Source organism: Bombyx mandarina, chromosome 09 (genome assembly GCF_030267445.1).
Source record: "Bombyx mandarina strain Sakado chromosome 09, ASM3026744v2".
Classification (NCBI taxonomy): Eukaryota; Metazoa; Arthropoda; class Insecta; order Lepidoptera; family Bombycidae; genus Bombyx; species Bombyx mandarina.
Window position 1 is genome coordinate 13828058 of NC_143216.1, and position 19203 is coordinate 13847260.

At 36.3% G+C, this 19203-nt stretch overlaps 1 protein-coding gene across 2 annotated transcripts; it reads right to left on the bottom strand.

Annotated features, from left to right (window-relative positions):
• Positions 1–430: 430 nt before the first annotated feature.
• On the bottom strand, positions 431–17743 carry LOC114242121 (uncharacterized). 2 transcript variants are annotated; one of them, XM_028173158.2, is made up of 7 exons: positions 17537–17743; positions 17065–17127; positions 5300–5459; positions 4023–4159; positions 3394–3550; positions 1830–1896; positions 431–1207 (listed from the first exon to the last, which is right to left on the bottom strand). In XM_028173158.2, the coding sequence occupies exons 2-7, from the start codon at positions 17108–17110 to the stop codon at positions 1202–1204; spliced, it is 573 nt and encodes a 190-aa protein (XP_028028959.2). In that variant the 5' UTR covers positions 17111–17127; positions 17537–17743; the 3' UTR covers positions 431–1201. The 2 variants fall into 2 exon arrangements, with proteins under 2 accessions (XP_028028959.2, XP_089586071.1); XM_089729945.1 differs by having other exon boundaries at positions 17420–17541.
• Between the last annotated feature and the right edge of the window lie 1460 nt (positions 17744–19203).

Sequence of the window (19203 nt, forward strand, 5' to 3'; positions counted from 1 at the left end):
AGAAATAACGTAGGTATACGAGTATGCAGCCCACGTGATGGTCCGTCCGTGTGGGCGTGATGGACCGTCGCCCATGGAAGTCAGCAATGCCAGGGGCAGGGCCAAGCCGCCGCTGCTTGCCGTTTAGTACTCTCCACAAGTCTCGTTTGAAGAAGGACATGTCATAGCCCTCGGGAAACACCGTTGGGTAGTTGGTCGAGTGTGGATTTTTTAGTTCTTGTAGTAGTTCTTAGCCTTCTTTTTGCCCCATGACGTTGGGTCAAAGCATGTCCTCTTATCAGGCTGTGTAGGGTTTTGGCATGACTTTTACGACCAGTCCCCTGCCTGATGCCAACCCTAGTGGGGTTCTTTTGTTAGTGTTTTTTAACTTATCCGTGGCGGATATTAGTATATGGATTAAATAGTTTAAAGTAAATTAAAATAAAAGAAATGCGCTTTATGTTTTATTTAAATTATTTTGGAAAAAAATATCTTACGAGATAATTATTACATCACAGACATAAATTGACTTCAATTAAACTTATATAAATCGTGATGCCATTCCAAAAATATAAGTCGTGCTATTTACATAAAAGAGTAGCCTATGAGAAGTGTAATAATATTGGGTATGGCACTTACATATTGATTATAGTAATTTACTTTACAGTAACGAATATTAAAAAAATATATAAGGATTGTTTTTCGTTTGATCAAGTTTTACTTATTTCCTGATAAACAGGCGATAAGTAGTAGGTATAGTAGTGATTAATTTTTCCTGGTCTTAAAATGATTTCCCTTTAAAATACGTCACAAGTATATGCGAGTACCTATTAACGAATGCTTTGAATCAATTTGATGCTATGGGACCAAGCTTGAAGATGCATATCAAAATAGCGTTATCTCACTTCTTTAAATGTTTACAATAATAATAATAGGCTTCCGAATTATTGAAGACGTTATTGAAAGCTGCTAAGGCGTTTACAGGCGACTCTAGCAAAATCATTTTTGAATAAATAAAATAATTTTACATAATTTTTGCATTTAAAATTACTATCATTCCAAAGAATACTATTTAACGAACAGCCACGCAACTATTTGTTTCTAAATAAAATCGCTACGAATAAAATTCTAACGACCTAAAGATTTCAGTCTTAAGTTTTCCTATTTTCTCGGCTCGATCTTGAATTTATTTTTCTCATTAACGATGATTGTCTAGAGATCTTCACAACTGAAATAGAAAATATAATAGTCGTTAATAATTGTTCATTCACAAAGAATGGGCTTTTATGTGGTTCAATGTTAGGTAGCGGCTTGGCTCTGCCCCTGGCCTTGCTGACGTCCATGAGCGACGGTGACCACTTACCATCACGTGGGCCGTATGCTCGTCTGCCTACAAAGGCAATAACAAAAAAAACGACCGTGATACTCAAATCGAGTGGTTGACTATGTCAAAGTTAAAATCCTGGTAGGAATCGGTTGTGCGATAAAGGTAGAAAGAACATCAGATAAAAATCAAAATCGCATTTATTCCTTTGGATTGTTGGTATGGGTATTGTGAACCAAAATTTACACCAAAATATATACAAAATTTACATCTGAAACAGTCACGCGTTACCATAAACAAAAAAACAGATAAACAATTATCAGAATACCATATAATATTATCACGATAAATTAAAACCTTGGTTCTGAAATCCGAGTAATATAATTCCTGTAAACTCATCAAGTTTGGGTTCAATGAATGCATTGGTAATTCCTTTAATTCTAGTGTTTAATCTGATTACTTAGGATTTTTTATGGATTGTAGAAAATTGTATTGTGATCGCTTTTTGTTCTGCATTAAATCTTACCTCTAGTCTTGTTTCAGCAATAACCTCTTCGTTTCTTAAAAGTTCATGCTTGAGACCGTTTCTTTTTCTGTAAATCAATTTAGCAGTATTACGTGTTTTTTAGGTCTAATGAGATGGGCTTTGTTGTCATTATTGCGCGTTGTCACCAACGCTAGAGCTTAGGAATTTTGAGAGTTAAATAGGATAGATGAATAAACATTAGAAACGAAAAAGACAGTAGAAGAATAAAACGTTGCATTTATTCGGAATGAAGCTTACAAATATATACACTAAAATTTCATAATAAATACCTACTTTTATTTATTTGACGTTTTAAGAAGGTACATTAGTCGCACTGAATATCGCTTCAGTCGAATACGATGGAGACGTATATCTATTATTAGAATTACGAAAATTATAATACTGAGAATGCGCCTACGTTATTTTATTCTGTATCTTTTCTTAAATTTATTGCTGAGGTGGGTGTACGAGCTCTCAGCCCATCTGGTGTAAAGTGGTTACTGGAGCCCATAGACATCAACAACATCAATGCGCCACCCACCTCGAGATATAAGTTCTAAGGTCTCAAGTATAGTTACAACGGCTGCCCCACCCTTCAAACCGAAACGCATTACTGCTTACGGCAGAAATAGGCACGGTGGTCGTACCCACCCGCGTGGACTCACAAGAGGTCCTACCACCAAATAAATGTATCTAATGGTAAAAATGTATCTTTTTGTGTGTAGGTATAACTGATTTCAATGAATATTTGGGAATGTCCCTACAAATATTATATGTCCCGCATAAAGTGAAAGTTAGAAAGCGCAACGAGCAAGCAAATTGAACAGTCAAGTATATTTGTATCCTTATAGACATTATTTCTCAGCGGGGTGTGTGCATTACTGCACTTGTATGCAGTTTCCGTTGCACTTGACCGCTTCCTACGCAGTGAATGTGTAGCCCGAATATCATGTTACTTCATACAATAGCTTCTCATGTTTGTCTGGAAGCCTTACGAATGAATATTAATTTACGACAAAGGGGACACACTTATTTAAAGGTTTCGAGGGTGTCATACAAATGCACCTATTCTTAACTGAATCCGTTTGTTTTGAACAGCATTATCGACTTAATTATGTCTTCTGTCCTCTCTTACAGATTATGGATTTTATTGAGTTATTTATTTTACAATTTTTTTCATATGTAATAGTAGGCAGCGGCTTGGCTCTGCCCCAGGCATCGCTGAGGTCCATGGGCGACGGTAACCACTCACCATCAGGTGGGCCATATGCTCGTCTGTCTACAAGGGCAATAAAAAAAAAAGAATACTTTTTATTTGTACCTTGAAATAAAATTTGCTACAAATATATTTGATGATGTTACCTACCTATTTTGTTTTAATCTATTTCTAATATTCAATAGTGGAGTATGTTCGTGATTTAACAGTTAAAGGATATTTATTCCAATAAAATTGAGACTATCCCAAGTGTAGTGATATACATCCCCCGTAAGCACTTAAAAGTAAGTTGGCCACAAAAAATATGCTTAATACTCGTAAAAAAATATCTAAATAATTTGTACTCACAAATATATCCTTCGCCAGATAATTAATGCAGAATAGGCGACAAATACAATACTACAGGTGACAATAACCATAATTCCAGCTGCGAGACCAACTGGTTCTTCCCGTTTCGCTGGTCTTCGCAGCTTTTGTGAATCTTTACGTACCTCACTGTCAGCAACTGTAAATGGTGTTCCGAATTATATTTCAACCGAATTTATATTCACACAAAATTAATTACATAATTACCTATAAATAATCCAAACATTTTGGAATTGGCAATTGGAAAATTTTAAAGCCCTACAATGCATCCACAATTTTTTTTTTATTGCTTAGATGTGTGGACGTGCTCACAGTCCACCTGGTGTTAAATGGTTACTGGAGCCCATATACATCTACAACGTAAATGAGTAACGTAAATGAATAAACCCACCTTAAGACATAAGTTCTAAGGTCTCAGGTATAGTTACAACGGCTGCCCCACCCTTCAAGCCGAAACGCATTACTGCTTCACGGCAGAAATAAATAGGGTGGTGATACCTACCCGCGCGGACTCTCAAGAGGTCCTACCACCAGTAAAATTTCCGTATAACTTTGACAAAGAATTCAATTTTTTCATATAGGATCGGTATCATTAAAAAAAATATGCTTACCCTGTAAAAATTCAGCCTGTGAATCAGGCAAACCGGGAACTTCGCTCTTCATGTCTTCTACGTCTTCAGGGAAAGTCGGCAAGTCGAAGTTATCAGGACTATCATCACGAGAATGTAGCATGTCAAAGACTTCTGACCTGTCGGTGGTAAATTAATTATTTAAATACTATGAAATAGTAAAAAAAAATTCCTAATACGCAATATCAAAACAATCAATATGTAGTTTTAAGAGTGTGATTTCACGAAATAATAAAAAAAGGCAACTAGGTATACAAAATATAGTCGTTGTGATTATTTTTTTAACGACAACCTTACAATAAGAAATGCTTAGTTTATATATTTTTATAATATAAGCATAGAGTTGTTAAGAGATATATAATTCATCATTCATTCATAAATAATATGAGCAATCTGTTCCCTAAATAACGTTGCGTAGTTTGCAACGTAAAGTGATTATAACTGCATAAAATCGACCGATTTCATTAGTGACTGTAATTTAGGCTGTATATTTTCAGCATACCTACTTAAACAAAAAAGGGAACGGAGCTCGTTATCGAGTTTACTTTTTAAAACTGGTATCCAAATTTTACGGTTGATTTTAAACGTTCTTGAATGTTTGGTATTGAACTTTCGTTTGTGTGTTGTAAGGGAAACCTTGGAAACACCGATTTCTTGAGTAAACCACTTAGAACAACTATGAGAATTAAGAGGTATGCTTTTTGTTTTGTTTGACCATAAAAACTCGTGGTTTTTTTAAATCTAAACAAGACTATGTTCGAAATTATACAGTCATGAGTAATTAAATAAAAAATGAACGCCACGATTTGCTGGCCGATTTTTTATTTCACTTTGTCCAGCTCAATATGTAAATTTCACAGAAATCGGTCCAGCCGGTGGTAGGACCTCTTGGGAGTCCGCACGGGTAGGTACCACCACCCCGCCTATTTCCGCCGTGAAGCAGTAATGCGTTTCGGTTCGAAGGGTGGGGTAGCCGTTGTAACTATACTGAGATCTTAGAACTTATATCTCGAGGTGGGTGGCGCATTTATGTTGCAGATGTCTATGGGCTCGAGTAACCACTTAACACCAGGTCCATCCATCTAAGCAATAAAAAAAAAAGCCGTTATAGGGAACATAATTACACACACATCGTTATTTAGAAATACATATATAGATATTAAGCTTTGCATACACAACGGCCCCAAAATTTTCTTCCCGTGCTGGTGTCAGAAAAACCACGTAAATAGTCAGGGTCATTAACCACATAAGAAATCTACCTGCTAACTCCGTCTTTGTCATCAACAAGCAATTTCGACATAATAGCATTTGCTTCAAGTGTTTTGTAACGGCTGTTATCTTTAACTTCTTTCGCTAGAGCGGAACTTTCGTCGCGATTGGTCATATCCGAGAGAACGTCGCTGCGACCGCTTTGGATACCTGAAACAATGAGTCTAATATTAATTAGTTACCTACGTATCTATTTAATCAATCTCCTTTTTGTTGGAATTTCATTTTATCATAAACATTCTTACTTTTTTTCTCTACCTATGCTGATAGCCTTGAGAGGCTATTTCAGCTTCTACTAGACGTGTAGGTGAGCTCACGGGGCTCAAACCGGAATGTTGCTAACACTGGTCGTAACAAGAGCAGTGCTTCACAGAATCTACCACCGGATCGGAAACGCGATCCACTGAGAATATCCAGCGAGAAACTGTGGGCCGTTTCTATGTGTTAATTTACTCGTCGAGCCCTTCGTTGCAAGCGACGGGTTCGGCGAGGACGGTGACCGGTGCTTGAGGTACCTAAAAGCACCGATATTGAAATGAAAGGATCCGTAATCACTATTTTTACTGAAGCATTAGTAATTCGATTACAGATTATTATTATACTATAATGGAAACATATTTTTTAATTTAACATAATTCGAACTTATATCGTTAAGGCACATTATCATTTTTTAAATTATTGAAATTACATAACTGGTCCGACTGGATTTATTTCATTAAAAATATCGTATCGTTTAATAAATGAAGTGTAAATCTTTGACGCCCACACCACAATAAATATCTATCACAAAGAACATTTCTAGAAGTCGACGAGGTAACGGAATAAAAATATGATGGTCTCTGATAAATAATAACCATTGGGACGGCCATAAGAATAAATCTATTAAAGCCAATTAGAGTATAATTCAATTTGCTGGATGTGAATGTTTATGGGACGCCGATGCACCGTTAGCGGCTCTGCCATTTGTTAATATTTACGATGTTAACTAATACTTTGAACTTTGAAGTGCAGGTACACTCTGGAGATATCAAAACGCAAACATTCTCGTTGGTCAAGTGTACATCGACTTGAGTTCCCATTGGCTAAAGTAAACAAAGCCTTATCTTAGTGCGGTTTAGATACGAAGACTATTCGTATTTTAATGAAATAAAATAATTTTATTTTTCCGTCCGATACGGACGAAATATGTTATTAGTGAATCGTGTTACCCGCGACGTTAGTATTATGCACTCCAAATTAGTAGGTCAAATACAGTAGCTCAAAGCTGATGTGTGCTTAACGGTGTAAAGCCGGTTTACAAGTTAGCTTTAATTGAAGGTATTTTAGTATGTCTCGAAGTATCGCCGATCAGTGAGTCACGCCTGTGCTTATTGATGCAGATAGATAGCACGACGGAGATAGCATGTTAACCTCGTAAACCCGGTGAAAGTATTCGCAGACACAAATCCATATTTTTCGATTTTGGTGCCACGTTCGCAATACATCTCATTGGTTTTTTAAATTTTAATCCCGTGATATACCGTTTGCATTTGTAAACATTTTTTTAAATCGACGCTAGATCATTTTGTTATTCATTTATATTCATTACTGGTGGTAGGACCTCTTGTGAGTCCGCACGGGTAGGTACCATCACCCCGCTTATTTCTGCCGTGAAGCAGTAATGCGTTTCGGTTTGAAGGGTGGGGTAGCCTTCTAACTATACTGAGACCTTAGAACTTATATCTCAAGGTGGGTGGCGCATTTACGTCGTAGATGTCTATGGGCTCCAGTAACCACTTAACACCAGGTGGGCGGTGAGATCGTCCACTTATCTAAGCAATAAAAAAAAAACCTTTTTTGGGTTATACAGGAAATTTATTATTCCATTGTAGTTAAAACTTTAATCCGTTATCGGTGGCAGAATTTACTTTGTAGTGTCAATGCGTTTCGTTCGATAGCCGCTTTTCAACTTTTCCAACGTGAGTTTGTCGACGATGAAAGAAAAATATTGTGTAATATATTTAGCGATACAAACTGTTGGCAAGACGTCTTGTGTGCCCGCACGGATAGGAATGATAGGAACTTCTATCTTTTCTCTTTCTGCCGCGAAAGAGTCATGTATTCCTTTTTGAAGGGTTAGACCAGTCATTTTTACAATATAATTGAAACGTAACTTTATGTTGTGATATCTACAGGCTCCAATTTACACTTAGCAGCTAGTGGGTCGAGAGTTCGTCTATCTACAACAACGAAACTAAGCGTCGCCGGATAGGGGCCACCAGCCACAACCACAAAACGCAGCCACCGAGCTATTTCCTGTTGTTTTCATATATTTTATATGGACTCGCCGCACATAGTTAACGCCGGTGGCCGCCACACGCTACATAAAAAATGTATAAAAATTACAGGAAATGTGTCGGTGGGGGCGCGGCGTTTTGTGTTTGTGGCCGGTGGCCCGTGTGCGGTGACCCTAAAGGTTTTTGCGTTAAAATGTCTGCGTTATCCATATGTATTAGAAGTTTCTGAACGTGCCCGCATGCACGACAACGGTGACATTGCGATAGGTACGATACTTCCATTATCGACAACTTTAAACGACAGAATATATCAGATAACAATAACGTTTTGAATATGAGCTTAAAGCTATAGAAATATAAAAATCTCTATAATCCGTACTGAAGGCGTGCTCACAAAGAACTTCCACGATGAAGGAATAAATAACATTGCGTAATAAAAAATACAACTCTGAAAATTTATAAAGTTGTGTAATTTCTGGTTCCTAGGACGCGTTTTGAGCCCATCTCTATCTGCCGTGTTATTTCTCTTGCGAAGCATTAATTTATTTTGGTATGAAGGACGTGACAGCCGTTGTTATAGTATAATTAAGTCGTAATTTCAGTTTGTGGTATCTACAGCTTTGGTTTATACATAAATACCCAGTGGGTCGAGAGCTCGTGATCACTAAAACTCGCTAAAACTAAAAGTAAAGTTAATTCTGCTATAGAAACTTATATCACCTACCTGATGTATTAAAGAAAAAAAAATTCAGATCGTAAAAAAAACAGCTCAAGGCAAACCAAACCCGTAAATCCAACCAGCAAAATTATAATTTGCGTAATTACTGGTGGTAGGACCTCTTGTGAGTCCGCGCGGGTGGGTACCACCACCCTGCCTATTTCTGCCGTGAAGCAGTTTCGGTTTGAGGGGTGGGGGAGCCGTTGTAACTATGCTTGAGACTTTAAAACTTATATCTCAAGGTGGGTGGCGCATTTACTTTGTAGATGTCTATGGGCTCCAGTAACCACTTAATACTAGGTGTCCACCCACTTAAGCAATACAAAAAAAAAAAGCGTACTAGTTTTCTGGTTTAGATTTCCGCTCCGCTCTCCATAAGCCCTCAGCCTTGCCTTAACTACATTACTTGAACTAGGACGAACTAGGAAGAAAAATCTCGAGTATTTAGGCTCATACGACACGACGCAGTCAAGCGATTAGAGACAGTAATTAAACTACTTAAAGTATATCTTATCTTTGTGTCGCTCATACTTGAGAGGTCGTTTACCTACTTGGCCGATCACCCCATTAACTATGTAAATATAGTAATAAATCAATATCTTGAGTTCTCACGATGTTTCACGGAAGTCCCTTCTTCCGTATTCGCCCGTTCATTTTAAATAATAATAAATCAAAGCGGCTCGATTTGACTCGGCAGGCTTGACTGCTGTTAGGCATTGAGAATAATTTCCAATAATGTTGTTTTGTGCGTAAATGGATTTTTATATTGTAATATCTGGCTTCCCGTTTCTTTGTTCAGTGTTAACCTTACAGTTAATACACTTATAGAGGTTCCGTGAGCTTGATATCGTCTTAGGTTGTATTCAGCGCAGATTTTTTTCTACTGCAGCTCGTATGTATGTGGCAAGTCCCTCCTCCTCGCGTCGTTTTCCTCATTACTGAGGGTCGAGACTCCCCCGCTGCATCAGTTTCTCCCATACGACTTCCCTCCATCTGCCGCGATCCTTTGCTTCATGAAGGGCATTATGGAAATTGATGCTCAGAGAAGATCGTACTTGGTCCGACCATCTCGTGGGACTGCGTCCTCTGGGACGTTTGCCATCTACCTTTCCTGTCACCATCAGCTGTTCAAGAAGCAAGTACCTCGGGATTTAATTGTATGGAAAAATCAACACTAACGTTGGTAGACTCTCGTCAAAGGCATCATTGTCGTATTAAATATGGTCCTATTTTAAAATACATGTTTATATAATAAGTTAATATACTTTATTAACCTAATGTGATACATATAATTGATCTCTTAAAGGAATAACTATTTGTATTTATAAAGTCTCATTCACAAAATAAGCACGTCGCGAGCGCATGTCATTATGTCGACTGAGTCAGTAAATTCGGGCATTGTATAACAACATGATTATCCCATTGGGCTGAATAAAAAACGGACCTGTGATTCGTTAAGTGGCTTGCTGCTCTAACACTTTCAATGCCACTAGTTTCGAAAACAATTGAAATTTCTAAAACGATATCACAGAACAAGTTTCTTGAAATATTTACTTTGAAATTCAAATAAGATTCTTCGAGTTCAATAGGCTTTTGGTACTAAAACACTGTATCGGTTAAGTAACTCTCGATTTACGATCAACGTTTACACGTAAAGATGGAGGTAAAATAAATCTAACAGTTTCAATAGGTACACGTTGTGCTCTGAGCTATCGTAAATTAAGCTTGAGTGTCGCTCGATTTGACCTAAGATGTGACCTTTTTACCGTAATATTTAATCATTAAACTTTAATGCACTAAAAGTTCTGACCTTCAAGTGTTTTAAGCTTAAGTAACATTATTAATAGTCCTTTAACGGGAAGTAAGAGATTGTAAACTCTTGTACTTTTAGATTACAATTTTTTCAAATTATTAGGGCACACGCTTCAAACATTATGTAGTTTATAATAAACCGGTGTTCATCCAATGATCGAAGTCTGTTCTATTATAATATATAACTCTATAGTGGTTTTTACAGATGTTCCGTTATAACAACTGAACTATGTATCCGATTGACTTGAAACTTGGTATCCATGTAGACAATACATGTACTCAATGGATAGGCTAATATTTATATGAGTGCTGGACTCCCTACACCAGCTGCGGGAGCGTTAAGTACGAGAATCTTTGTGGGGGTGAGAAATAATAATATTAATTTTAAATGCCCAGCGAAGCGGACGGGTATAGCTAGTTCGATTATAAAAATAGATGCTCGAAGATTTGCCTGTGATGCCTTTTTGTGATTGTTTCCAATTTTGTTTTGGACATAAAGATATTTAATATTTTTATTACTGATAACATTTATCTCGCTAATATATGCCAAAGAAAAAGAGAAATTCGGATTACATACAAAGGAGATAATGGTGCTTAGCTTACTTAGATAATTCTCTGCGATCTCGAATTAAAAATACTATAATAAGTTGATTTTTGTGTACAGTAGTAGGGACACAGAGCTTACAGTTGACCGTAGTGGACAGTAGAAGAAAAGGCTTCAAAACGTGAATGCCGCGCAATGGAAAACTGCGATTTTCGCAAATCTAAAAAGTCACTCTTTCGCCAATGCTGAATAAGTATGTACATATGTATGAATATTAGCAAAACCATATCTGAAAAATGTACATCCATGGCTCCGTTGCCGTGTGAGATCAAACATTGAACAAAAACATTTTCGGATTTATGGAATCGTTATGTTATTATTATAGCTGAAAGGCTATTTAGTTTAAGCGATATTTCGCTAAATACGCGACATTTATCTTTGTAATCAAAGGTACGTTTTATTTGGTATTCGCATCAACGGTTCGATGTTTTTAATTCAACTAACGATTAAGTTTACTCCATTAAAATAAAGTTGCAAAAATGTTGTTCAAGCCAAATAGCGTTATACTCCACGATATGGTTTTTTGATGTCGCTTTGTTGAGGCCCACAAACATCACAGTTTGAGTGCTGGCCTCTTTCTTTACGCATGAGGTCGAATTGTCAAGTAATCAAACCCGCAAAATTATAATTTGCGTAATCACTGGTGATAGGACCTCTTGGGAGTCCGCACGGGTAGGTACCACCACCCCGCCTATTTCCTCCGTGAAGCAGTAATGCGTTTCGGTTCGCAGGCCGGGGTAGCCGTTGTAACTATACTGAGACCTTAGAACTTATATCTCGAGGTAGGTGGCGCATTTAGGTTGTAGATGTCTATGGGCTCCAGTAACCACTTAACACCAGATGGGCTGTGAGCTCGTCCAACCACCTAAGCAATAAATAAAAATATTACAACTAGTTTTCTGCCCGTAGTTTCAACCACTTGGATTTTTGCTGATATCGCGTGGAAGGAGATTCGTTCTCAGCGGTGAGATGAAAGGTAGCCTGTACTCATGTTCAGGCGAGAACTGTCAAAATCGATTCAGTAGCTTAGGCTTCTTATTAGGTATTAATAATCGTATTAGTAATATTACCTATGGAGTATCTTTTCAGTCGAAAAGCTAATAAAAAAAAGTTATAAGTGACTACAACTGTTCTGAAATATCTGAATGAAATGAAAGAAAATCTATATTTTACCTATATTTCCCAATCAGAATTGTAATGTGCGCGAACAAAGCAACAGACAAACAGACAGATAATAATTTTAAAAGTCACTAGTTTATGTTCTGTTATTTTGCTATATTTACCCCCTTTCAAGATTACTTATGTACACACAAATCGGGCTCCTCTGTTTTAATTATATCTATTGATGATGATGATGATAATGGATTTGGTATTCTTTAAACAGACACGTAAGAGTATTTTTCAGTGCTATGATTCATTGCATGATTGTTTAAAAAATGTTCTTATCTTTTAATTACCGAAAAGTTTCCTACTACACTAATACTACAACTAGTTAACTAACCTACTAAATTAAATATATTTGATTTCAAGGATGCCGCACAGATTACAAAATCAAATAATACGTATTCATCAAAAGAGGGACACGGTTTTAAAAGTGTGGTGGGTAGTCATCGTAGAACACAAGGTATTTGACAGATGCCTGAATCTTGCATAAGACATTTTCAAGATTAGCTTGCTTATACATATACCTATAAGTTCCGAACAACCGTACTCGTTGAACTCGGTAAAGAGTTCAACGTGCAACCTAACCTAAACATCAACCCGCTGAGTTTCTCGCTGGATCTTCTCATCCGGTCGCGATTCCGATCCGGTAGTAGATTTATTCGCGAAACAGCTACTCTTGAGTTGTTAGGTCTCTTTTGGAGGCGTCCGGCAGCTGTTAGCAAATCCCTGCCTTTTTTTTTTTTATTGCTTAGATGGGTGGACGAGCTCACAGCCCACCTGGTGTTAAGTGGTTACTGGAGCCCATAGACATCCACAACGTGAATGCGCCACCCACCTTGAAATACCTACAAGTTCTAAGGTCTCATGTATAGTTACAACGGCTGCCCCACCCTTCAAACCGAAACGCATTACTGCTTCACGGCAGAAATAGGCAGGGTGGTGGTACCCACCCGCGCGGACTCACAAGAGGTCCTACCACCAGTAAAAAAGCTGCTTCCTGGCTGAGCCCTTGCTCGCTCACCTGCTCTGACCAAACTGGAAAGGCCTCCGGGCCAACAGTGATCTCTCAAACATAAAAAAAAATAACATTCGGACCCTCGGTCTCCCGAGCAATTTTACACGTTCTGTGGAAGATCTTCCCTTTGTCGATAAACTTCCCTAAAAAATGAAACCTATTTGCAGCTAACTGAAATTATGACAGGCCTTATTGTGCGCCTCTGCACGGGTAGGTACCACCTTCCTGTCTATTTCTGTCCCGAAATAATATGTATAGTAAAATTTATTATTAAATTTCGTAATCACTGTTATTATAGAAATAATTTATCATCGCTTGTAACGCGCTTAAGTAATAAATCTTGATTGTATCGAAATAATCTCCTACTCCATAGCGTCACATATTTTTTTCAGTGTTTCATTTCAACTTATTCAAAATATGAAATAATTTCAATTCATTTTCCATCAGCGGTTCCCCAACACTATTACCAAGAGTGTTAAATATTTAAAAAAAATGTCTATCAGATGCCGCTAAACTTGAACTTACCTACCTTTCAATTGGAAAAATTTTAATGAGGCTACTTTGAGGAATTGATTTGCTTACTTTATTGAAATTTATTCACACGATATATAAAGTGGAACCCTAATTAAACATGCGGGCGTGATAATGATAAAATTCTAGTTTCAAGACACGAACCGATCGAGGAAATCAATTATATTTTTATTTATCCAATAAAAATTACTACAAAGTTTCGATTTTAGTGGTTATGTTTTTTTATTGCATCAGACGTGTACACGTAAATTTTAAACATTTAGCTTCTCGTCTTTTAACACACAGCCAAAATCTTTATATATAAAAATGTATTGCTGTTCGTTAGTCTCGCTAAAACTCGAGAATGGCTGGACCGATTTGGCTAATTTTTGTCTTGAATTATGTGTGGAAGGAAGTCCAGAGAAGGTTTAAAAGGTAGATAAATATAAAAATGCTCGGAATTAAATAAATGATACCTGTAATGTTCTGTGCTGATGTATAACATGTTGGTACCCAATAAATAAAATAAAATAAAATAAAAATAAATAAAAATAAGAATTTTGTTTTTCCTTTGATGTGTCTCCCGTCGGAAGGATTCCTTTTGTTTATTTTATACAAAAGTTTAGGTCTTTTATTTATCGATTGAGGCACTACGAAGTTTGCCGGGTCAGCTAGTATTGAACATGTTTAAATTGTAGTGTTCTTAAGCATTTTGAAATTTATGGAATCTTAGTCTAAATAGCGCATATTGAATTTATGATTAGCTATGTGCTGTATTATACTGTTTTTATAGCATCGTAGTTCCTTGTCATCAAATAGATCTTATGAGTCGTTTGGTAAAGGTCGCCTTGAGTTTTTTTTTTTTTATAATGGCAATTGGCTTCTTTCGATGCTATTGGTTCCAGTTTTTCCGAATATTCATCGATATTCTTACACTTATATAATATGGTAAATGTGAATCTGTGTTTGTTCGTCCTTCTTTCACCTCGAAACGAAGCAACGGATTGACATATTTTTTTAAAGTGATAGTTTTAAGTCTGGAGAGTGACTCACAAAAAAGATCTTATTCCTACTAAGACTGTTTTGTTATCTTTAGAAAAATTACGTGACACTAGAAAAAAATATAGTCATTTTTCTTCGCACACGCAAGCGAAGTCGCGGGCAATAGCTAGTTTATTATATGTTGAAGTAATTTTCGTTATTGAAATGTATATAAATGAAGTAATCTGATGAGTGAAATGAAATAATTTCCCGTTAACATGGTGTGAATTTATTTATCGAGATTTCAATACATTTTTCGAAAGAGCCCGACAAGCTACGTCTAATGATTTAGTTTAATTTCTCTAGACCTAAGTACTTTCAGCACTACTAAATGGTTAATAAGGCACCATTATTACAAGTTTGAATCAGAAGAAACATCAAATTAATCTTTTAGTATAAATATTCTACAGGAAAAATTACGTCAGTGTTTTTTATCTGTAAGCATTGATTTAAAAAATAAAAGTTCAAGTCAAGGTAAATGAGACTCACTCATTGATACCCAACAAGAAACCGGTTTTTCAATATTGCCTCGCAAACTTTACAACTCATCTTTTTGTGCGATGTCATTTGAGGCCATATTAGATTTATTGATATTAGCTGAAAACAATATAAGAGAGATCTTGAAAATAAATATGGATGTCCGCGCAAACCTTGAAACATGATAAACAATCATCAATTGATGTCAAGAAGATTTTTCCTTCAAATCGAAAACGTAAAATTATCTCAGAGATTCAGACAGGAAACCAATGACTCAATATGGTAATTACAGTTTACTATAACAATAGTATATTCGTTCACACAATGAAGATCATTATTGCCATACATATAGATTTTCTTACTAACGTCACGGTAGTTCTTGACTGGTTATCAAAATCATGAATCACGCCCACGTCAGATCCAGTTCCGCGAAACCGCAGGTAAGAATGAATTAGATAAGTAATTATATATGTATTTCATATTTATGACTACATAATTGGATTTGATATTCTAATAGAATTTTTTAAGAAATTATGAGTCATGACGAAAGTTCAAACTCTGGACTGACAAAATTATAGAAAATTCCGATTTTTTCTTCATAGTTTCTTCTCTTTCAATTGAAAGTGAAATCGGTAGGTATGTTTCGAACGATCATTTGATAAATTGAGCAAGCTTTTTTTAACTTTCCTCATTAAAATGTAAACTTGTCATAGAAATTTTTTAGAACATAGTGTTTTGAAGATCAGTTGAAAGTCTTTTACTAAATGCGCAAAGAGTTATTTACGTCGGCTTGTATATGCAATCGGCTATATATAATCGGCTTATACCTAGATGGGGTACGGTACAAAGGAACTTAATCCGTCTTCTCGCTTCCACGAGAGTTTTCATAAATCCACAAATGGAAAATTCCACGACATTAAAAAAAAAGCTTTTGACAATCAGATTTCCGTAATTACTTTATTCGTCGAGCAAAACCATTTAATCAGAACGTACGAAATTAGTAAATATTTCCTCTATTTTCTTAAAGAAATTTAAGTGTCCACGAGAGACCAAGAGAAGAGTCCAAAAGAGTTAAAAAATTTACTGCATCAGACATTATTTAATTTGTTGTAATATTAATGACATAGAAATAAATCCTAGAATAATGTCACAATTATTGTAGTTGTAATTATTGCACGCTATAACGTTACGTTGGACAAGGGCTTTTTTTGATAATAAGTTTAATATTTGCCATTCGTGCTGCTCTTCTTATTCTTGTTTATTTGCATCTACAATCTTTTTCTTACGCATTTTCTTAATAGTCTTATCTTTGAGATGATTTTCAGCTATTTATTATCTTGACTTAACTTGGGCGGTTACACGTGGAATGCTTATTTCAAAGTTTGATCTACGTACACACGTCAAATGCATGGAATCTTTACAACATATTATATTATAAAGAAAGTCGCGTTTGTAAATTTCAAATTTTTCTATATATTTCATAGTAATGTTTCCTGTATTTTAGTAATTTCATAAAGAATATAAGTAAAATACTTTAATCATTTTATTTATACTTAATTTTAAACTTCATCTTACTTCAATCATTTTACTATTTTAATAATTTACAAAGCGAAGGAACCATTTCCAAATTTGAATAAGTTACATAACGATCCGCGATCGTATGAAAATTTGCGTCAATCGTTTTTTCCTTTCGAACCTTGACCAAAGATTTCAATGGGTAATGTAGGTAGGTGATACATATTATTATCTAAATTGGACAATGTATCTCAAAGATTTCTATCTTACTTCGTAACAGTCAGTTTAAAATTGAGATAACAGCTAAGAACTAATTCTTTAAATTTTTTACTGGTGGTAGGACCTTATGTGAGTCCTACACGGGTAGGTACTACCACCCCGCCTATTTCTGCCGTGAAGCAGTAATGCGTTTCGGTTTGAAGGGTAGGGCAGCTGTATACTTGAGACCTTAGAACTCATATCTCAAGGTGGGCGGCGCATTTGCGTTGTAAATGTCTATGGGCTCCAGTACCCACTTAACACCAGGTGGGCTGTGAGCTCGTCCACCCATTAAAGCAAGAAATAAAAAATTAGTTCCTTGTATGTAGCTTATGTTGTATTTTAACTCTTGTGGTTTAACTTACCCAGAATTGTTATTGCAATCACAAATAAAAGTCGGTAGCGCCCCATTATGTTTCAGTCAGATCCTGTCAAAGATAACGCACTATTATTTATTTTGTACTGATATAAAATTGTCCCACATAGCTCTTAATGATGTATGTATCTTAATTACGTATATCATTAACAGCAGTGAGACAGGGCAGTTCAGTGGAAATATTAAAAATCAATTAATATAAATGTAATTTTGTAGATAAGAACTGTATTGAGTTATTCTTCAATCACAATTCGGGTCGACGTTTCTATTTTAAAATCGTTTTGCAATGTTAAAACATTGTAACGAATCACACACATGTTATTATGATCAAAAATAGACTTCACTTGTTTTAAACGTTCGACGCCTTGATATTTAAATGCCGGTCAATAAAAACACTTTCGAGACGAAAACTTTCGCGATTATTTTCCCGAAAACCTGTTTCGACGCAGAACTAAAAATACCTGGGACTCGTTAGGGACTCGATTAGTCAGGCGATGCACTGCACTGTTTTAATTCACGGTAAATTTTGTTTTTGCTTTTCTAACCGCGCTCGAATGTGCCTATGCAGCGGACCGAAGCGTGCGCCACTAACCAAACCCTGCGGTATTCTGTGCGGCAAAGAGGATGTAATAGCTTGTGGAGTAGTGATACTGTGAGGATGCGTGTGCGGCTGTGTGGTGTCGCTTCGAGCAATTTGGCCTATCAACCGAGACAACGGCTGACCCTATGACACAGGAAGTCTGCTAGTAGCTCGAGTCCTTACATTAGTCATTAAAAAAATCCAATTTCATTGATACTGTCTTGTGTATCCTGTGTCTCCTACAATATTGCGGTCGGCGGCATTTAATAACTGGTTAATCTGCATAAACATTTACATAAAACTCTTACGAAAATAAAGGTTATTAATTGACCAAGATTTGTATGTAGAGACAACTCTATTTTACTTATCGATCGAGTTTTTCAAGGATTCGCTTCCGCAAACATTCTGATGTACACATTGAACATTACTAAAATATTTAGTAATCAGCGTATAATGAAGTAATTAAAATTATAATTTATTATCAAACAGTTTTCATTATACAATACACACGTACGTATGTATATATTTATGTTACGTAAATAATTTACCAAGAATTAGTTAATTCAGTTAAGGTTTTAACAAATCTGTAAGAGGTATACGATTATTAATTCGAAACGCTAAAGTTGCGTGGTGACTTTCTCGCTGGTCGTGGCACGACCTAAGCTTGATTCCTTCGTGAGTCACAAAGAGCGATTTAGTGTTCTCGCTGAATTAATGTTCGCTGCCTCCCGGTCGGAAAGTTCCAGAATGGGATAAAGTTCAGTGCCATCGTGGATTGTTTATTGTAATTTGTTGTTTTTCGTAATAATCATCTTGTAATCGATAGAAGTGTTCGTGTTTTATTTTAGCATTATACTATTTAGCAATATACAATATATATGGTTGAATGACTTATGGCCTCCTTAGGGTTGGTTGAGCGGTCAAAGATTAAATAACTATATATTTATATGATTTACCACATTGAGACGGGTTAGTAGGGCGTCTTTTGAGCATGTACGGATAGGTTTTATCACCCTGCCAATTCTGCTGTGAAGCAATAATGCGTTTCGGCTTGTAGAGCGGTACAGCCATTGGACTATAGAACAAAGACTTAGAAATCATGTCTCAAGATGGATGGCAGATTTGCGTTGTTGATTTCCATGGGGTCCGGTGATCACTTAATACCAGATGGGCCGTGAGCTCGCCAGCCATCAAAGTAATAATAAAAGGGAGACTGAATTCCCAAATCCAAAAGTAACGGCAATAAAATGGTGGTGCGTAACCGGGCAGGCTTACAGTACGACCTAAAAGTAGTAATATGTAGTAGCAAATACCGGTAATTCGCAGTACGTTGGCATAATACTGATTTAGAGATGGTGATACGCTTAGTGGTTTTTTTTTATTGCGATTATATTTTACGACACCTACAGGAAGATACAAGTTGACGATATTTCAGGCCAATACCACGCAGCAAAAAACTGTTAGCGTCACTGCGGGACATTAACCTGATAAGCTGCTGTCTATAAACAATGGTAACAGCCTGTCAATAAGTAGGCCGTGAGCTAGTGC

What these genes read in the sequence shown, in the direction of transcription:
- LOC114242121 (XM_028173158.2), bottom strand. Translation starts at nt 17,110, where the DNA reads ATGGGGCGCTACCGACTTTTATTTGTGATTGCAATAACAATTCTGG. An exon ending in GATTGCAATAACAATTCTGG is followed by an intron (nt 5,460 to 17,064) that starts GTAAGTTAAACC and finishes TCATTGTTTCAG; the next exon opens with GTATCCAAAGCGGTCGCAGC. An exon ending in ACAGGCTGAATTTTTACAGG is followed by an intron (nt 3,551 to 4,022) that starts GTAAGCATATTT and finishes CACCATTTACAG; the next exon opens with TTGCTGACAGTGAGGTACGT.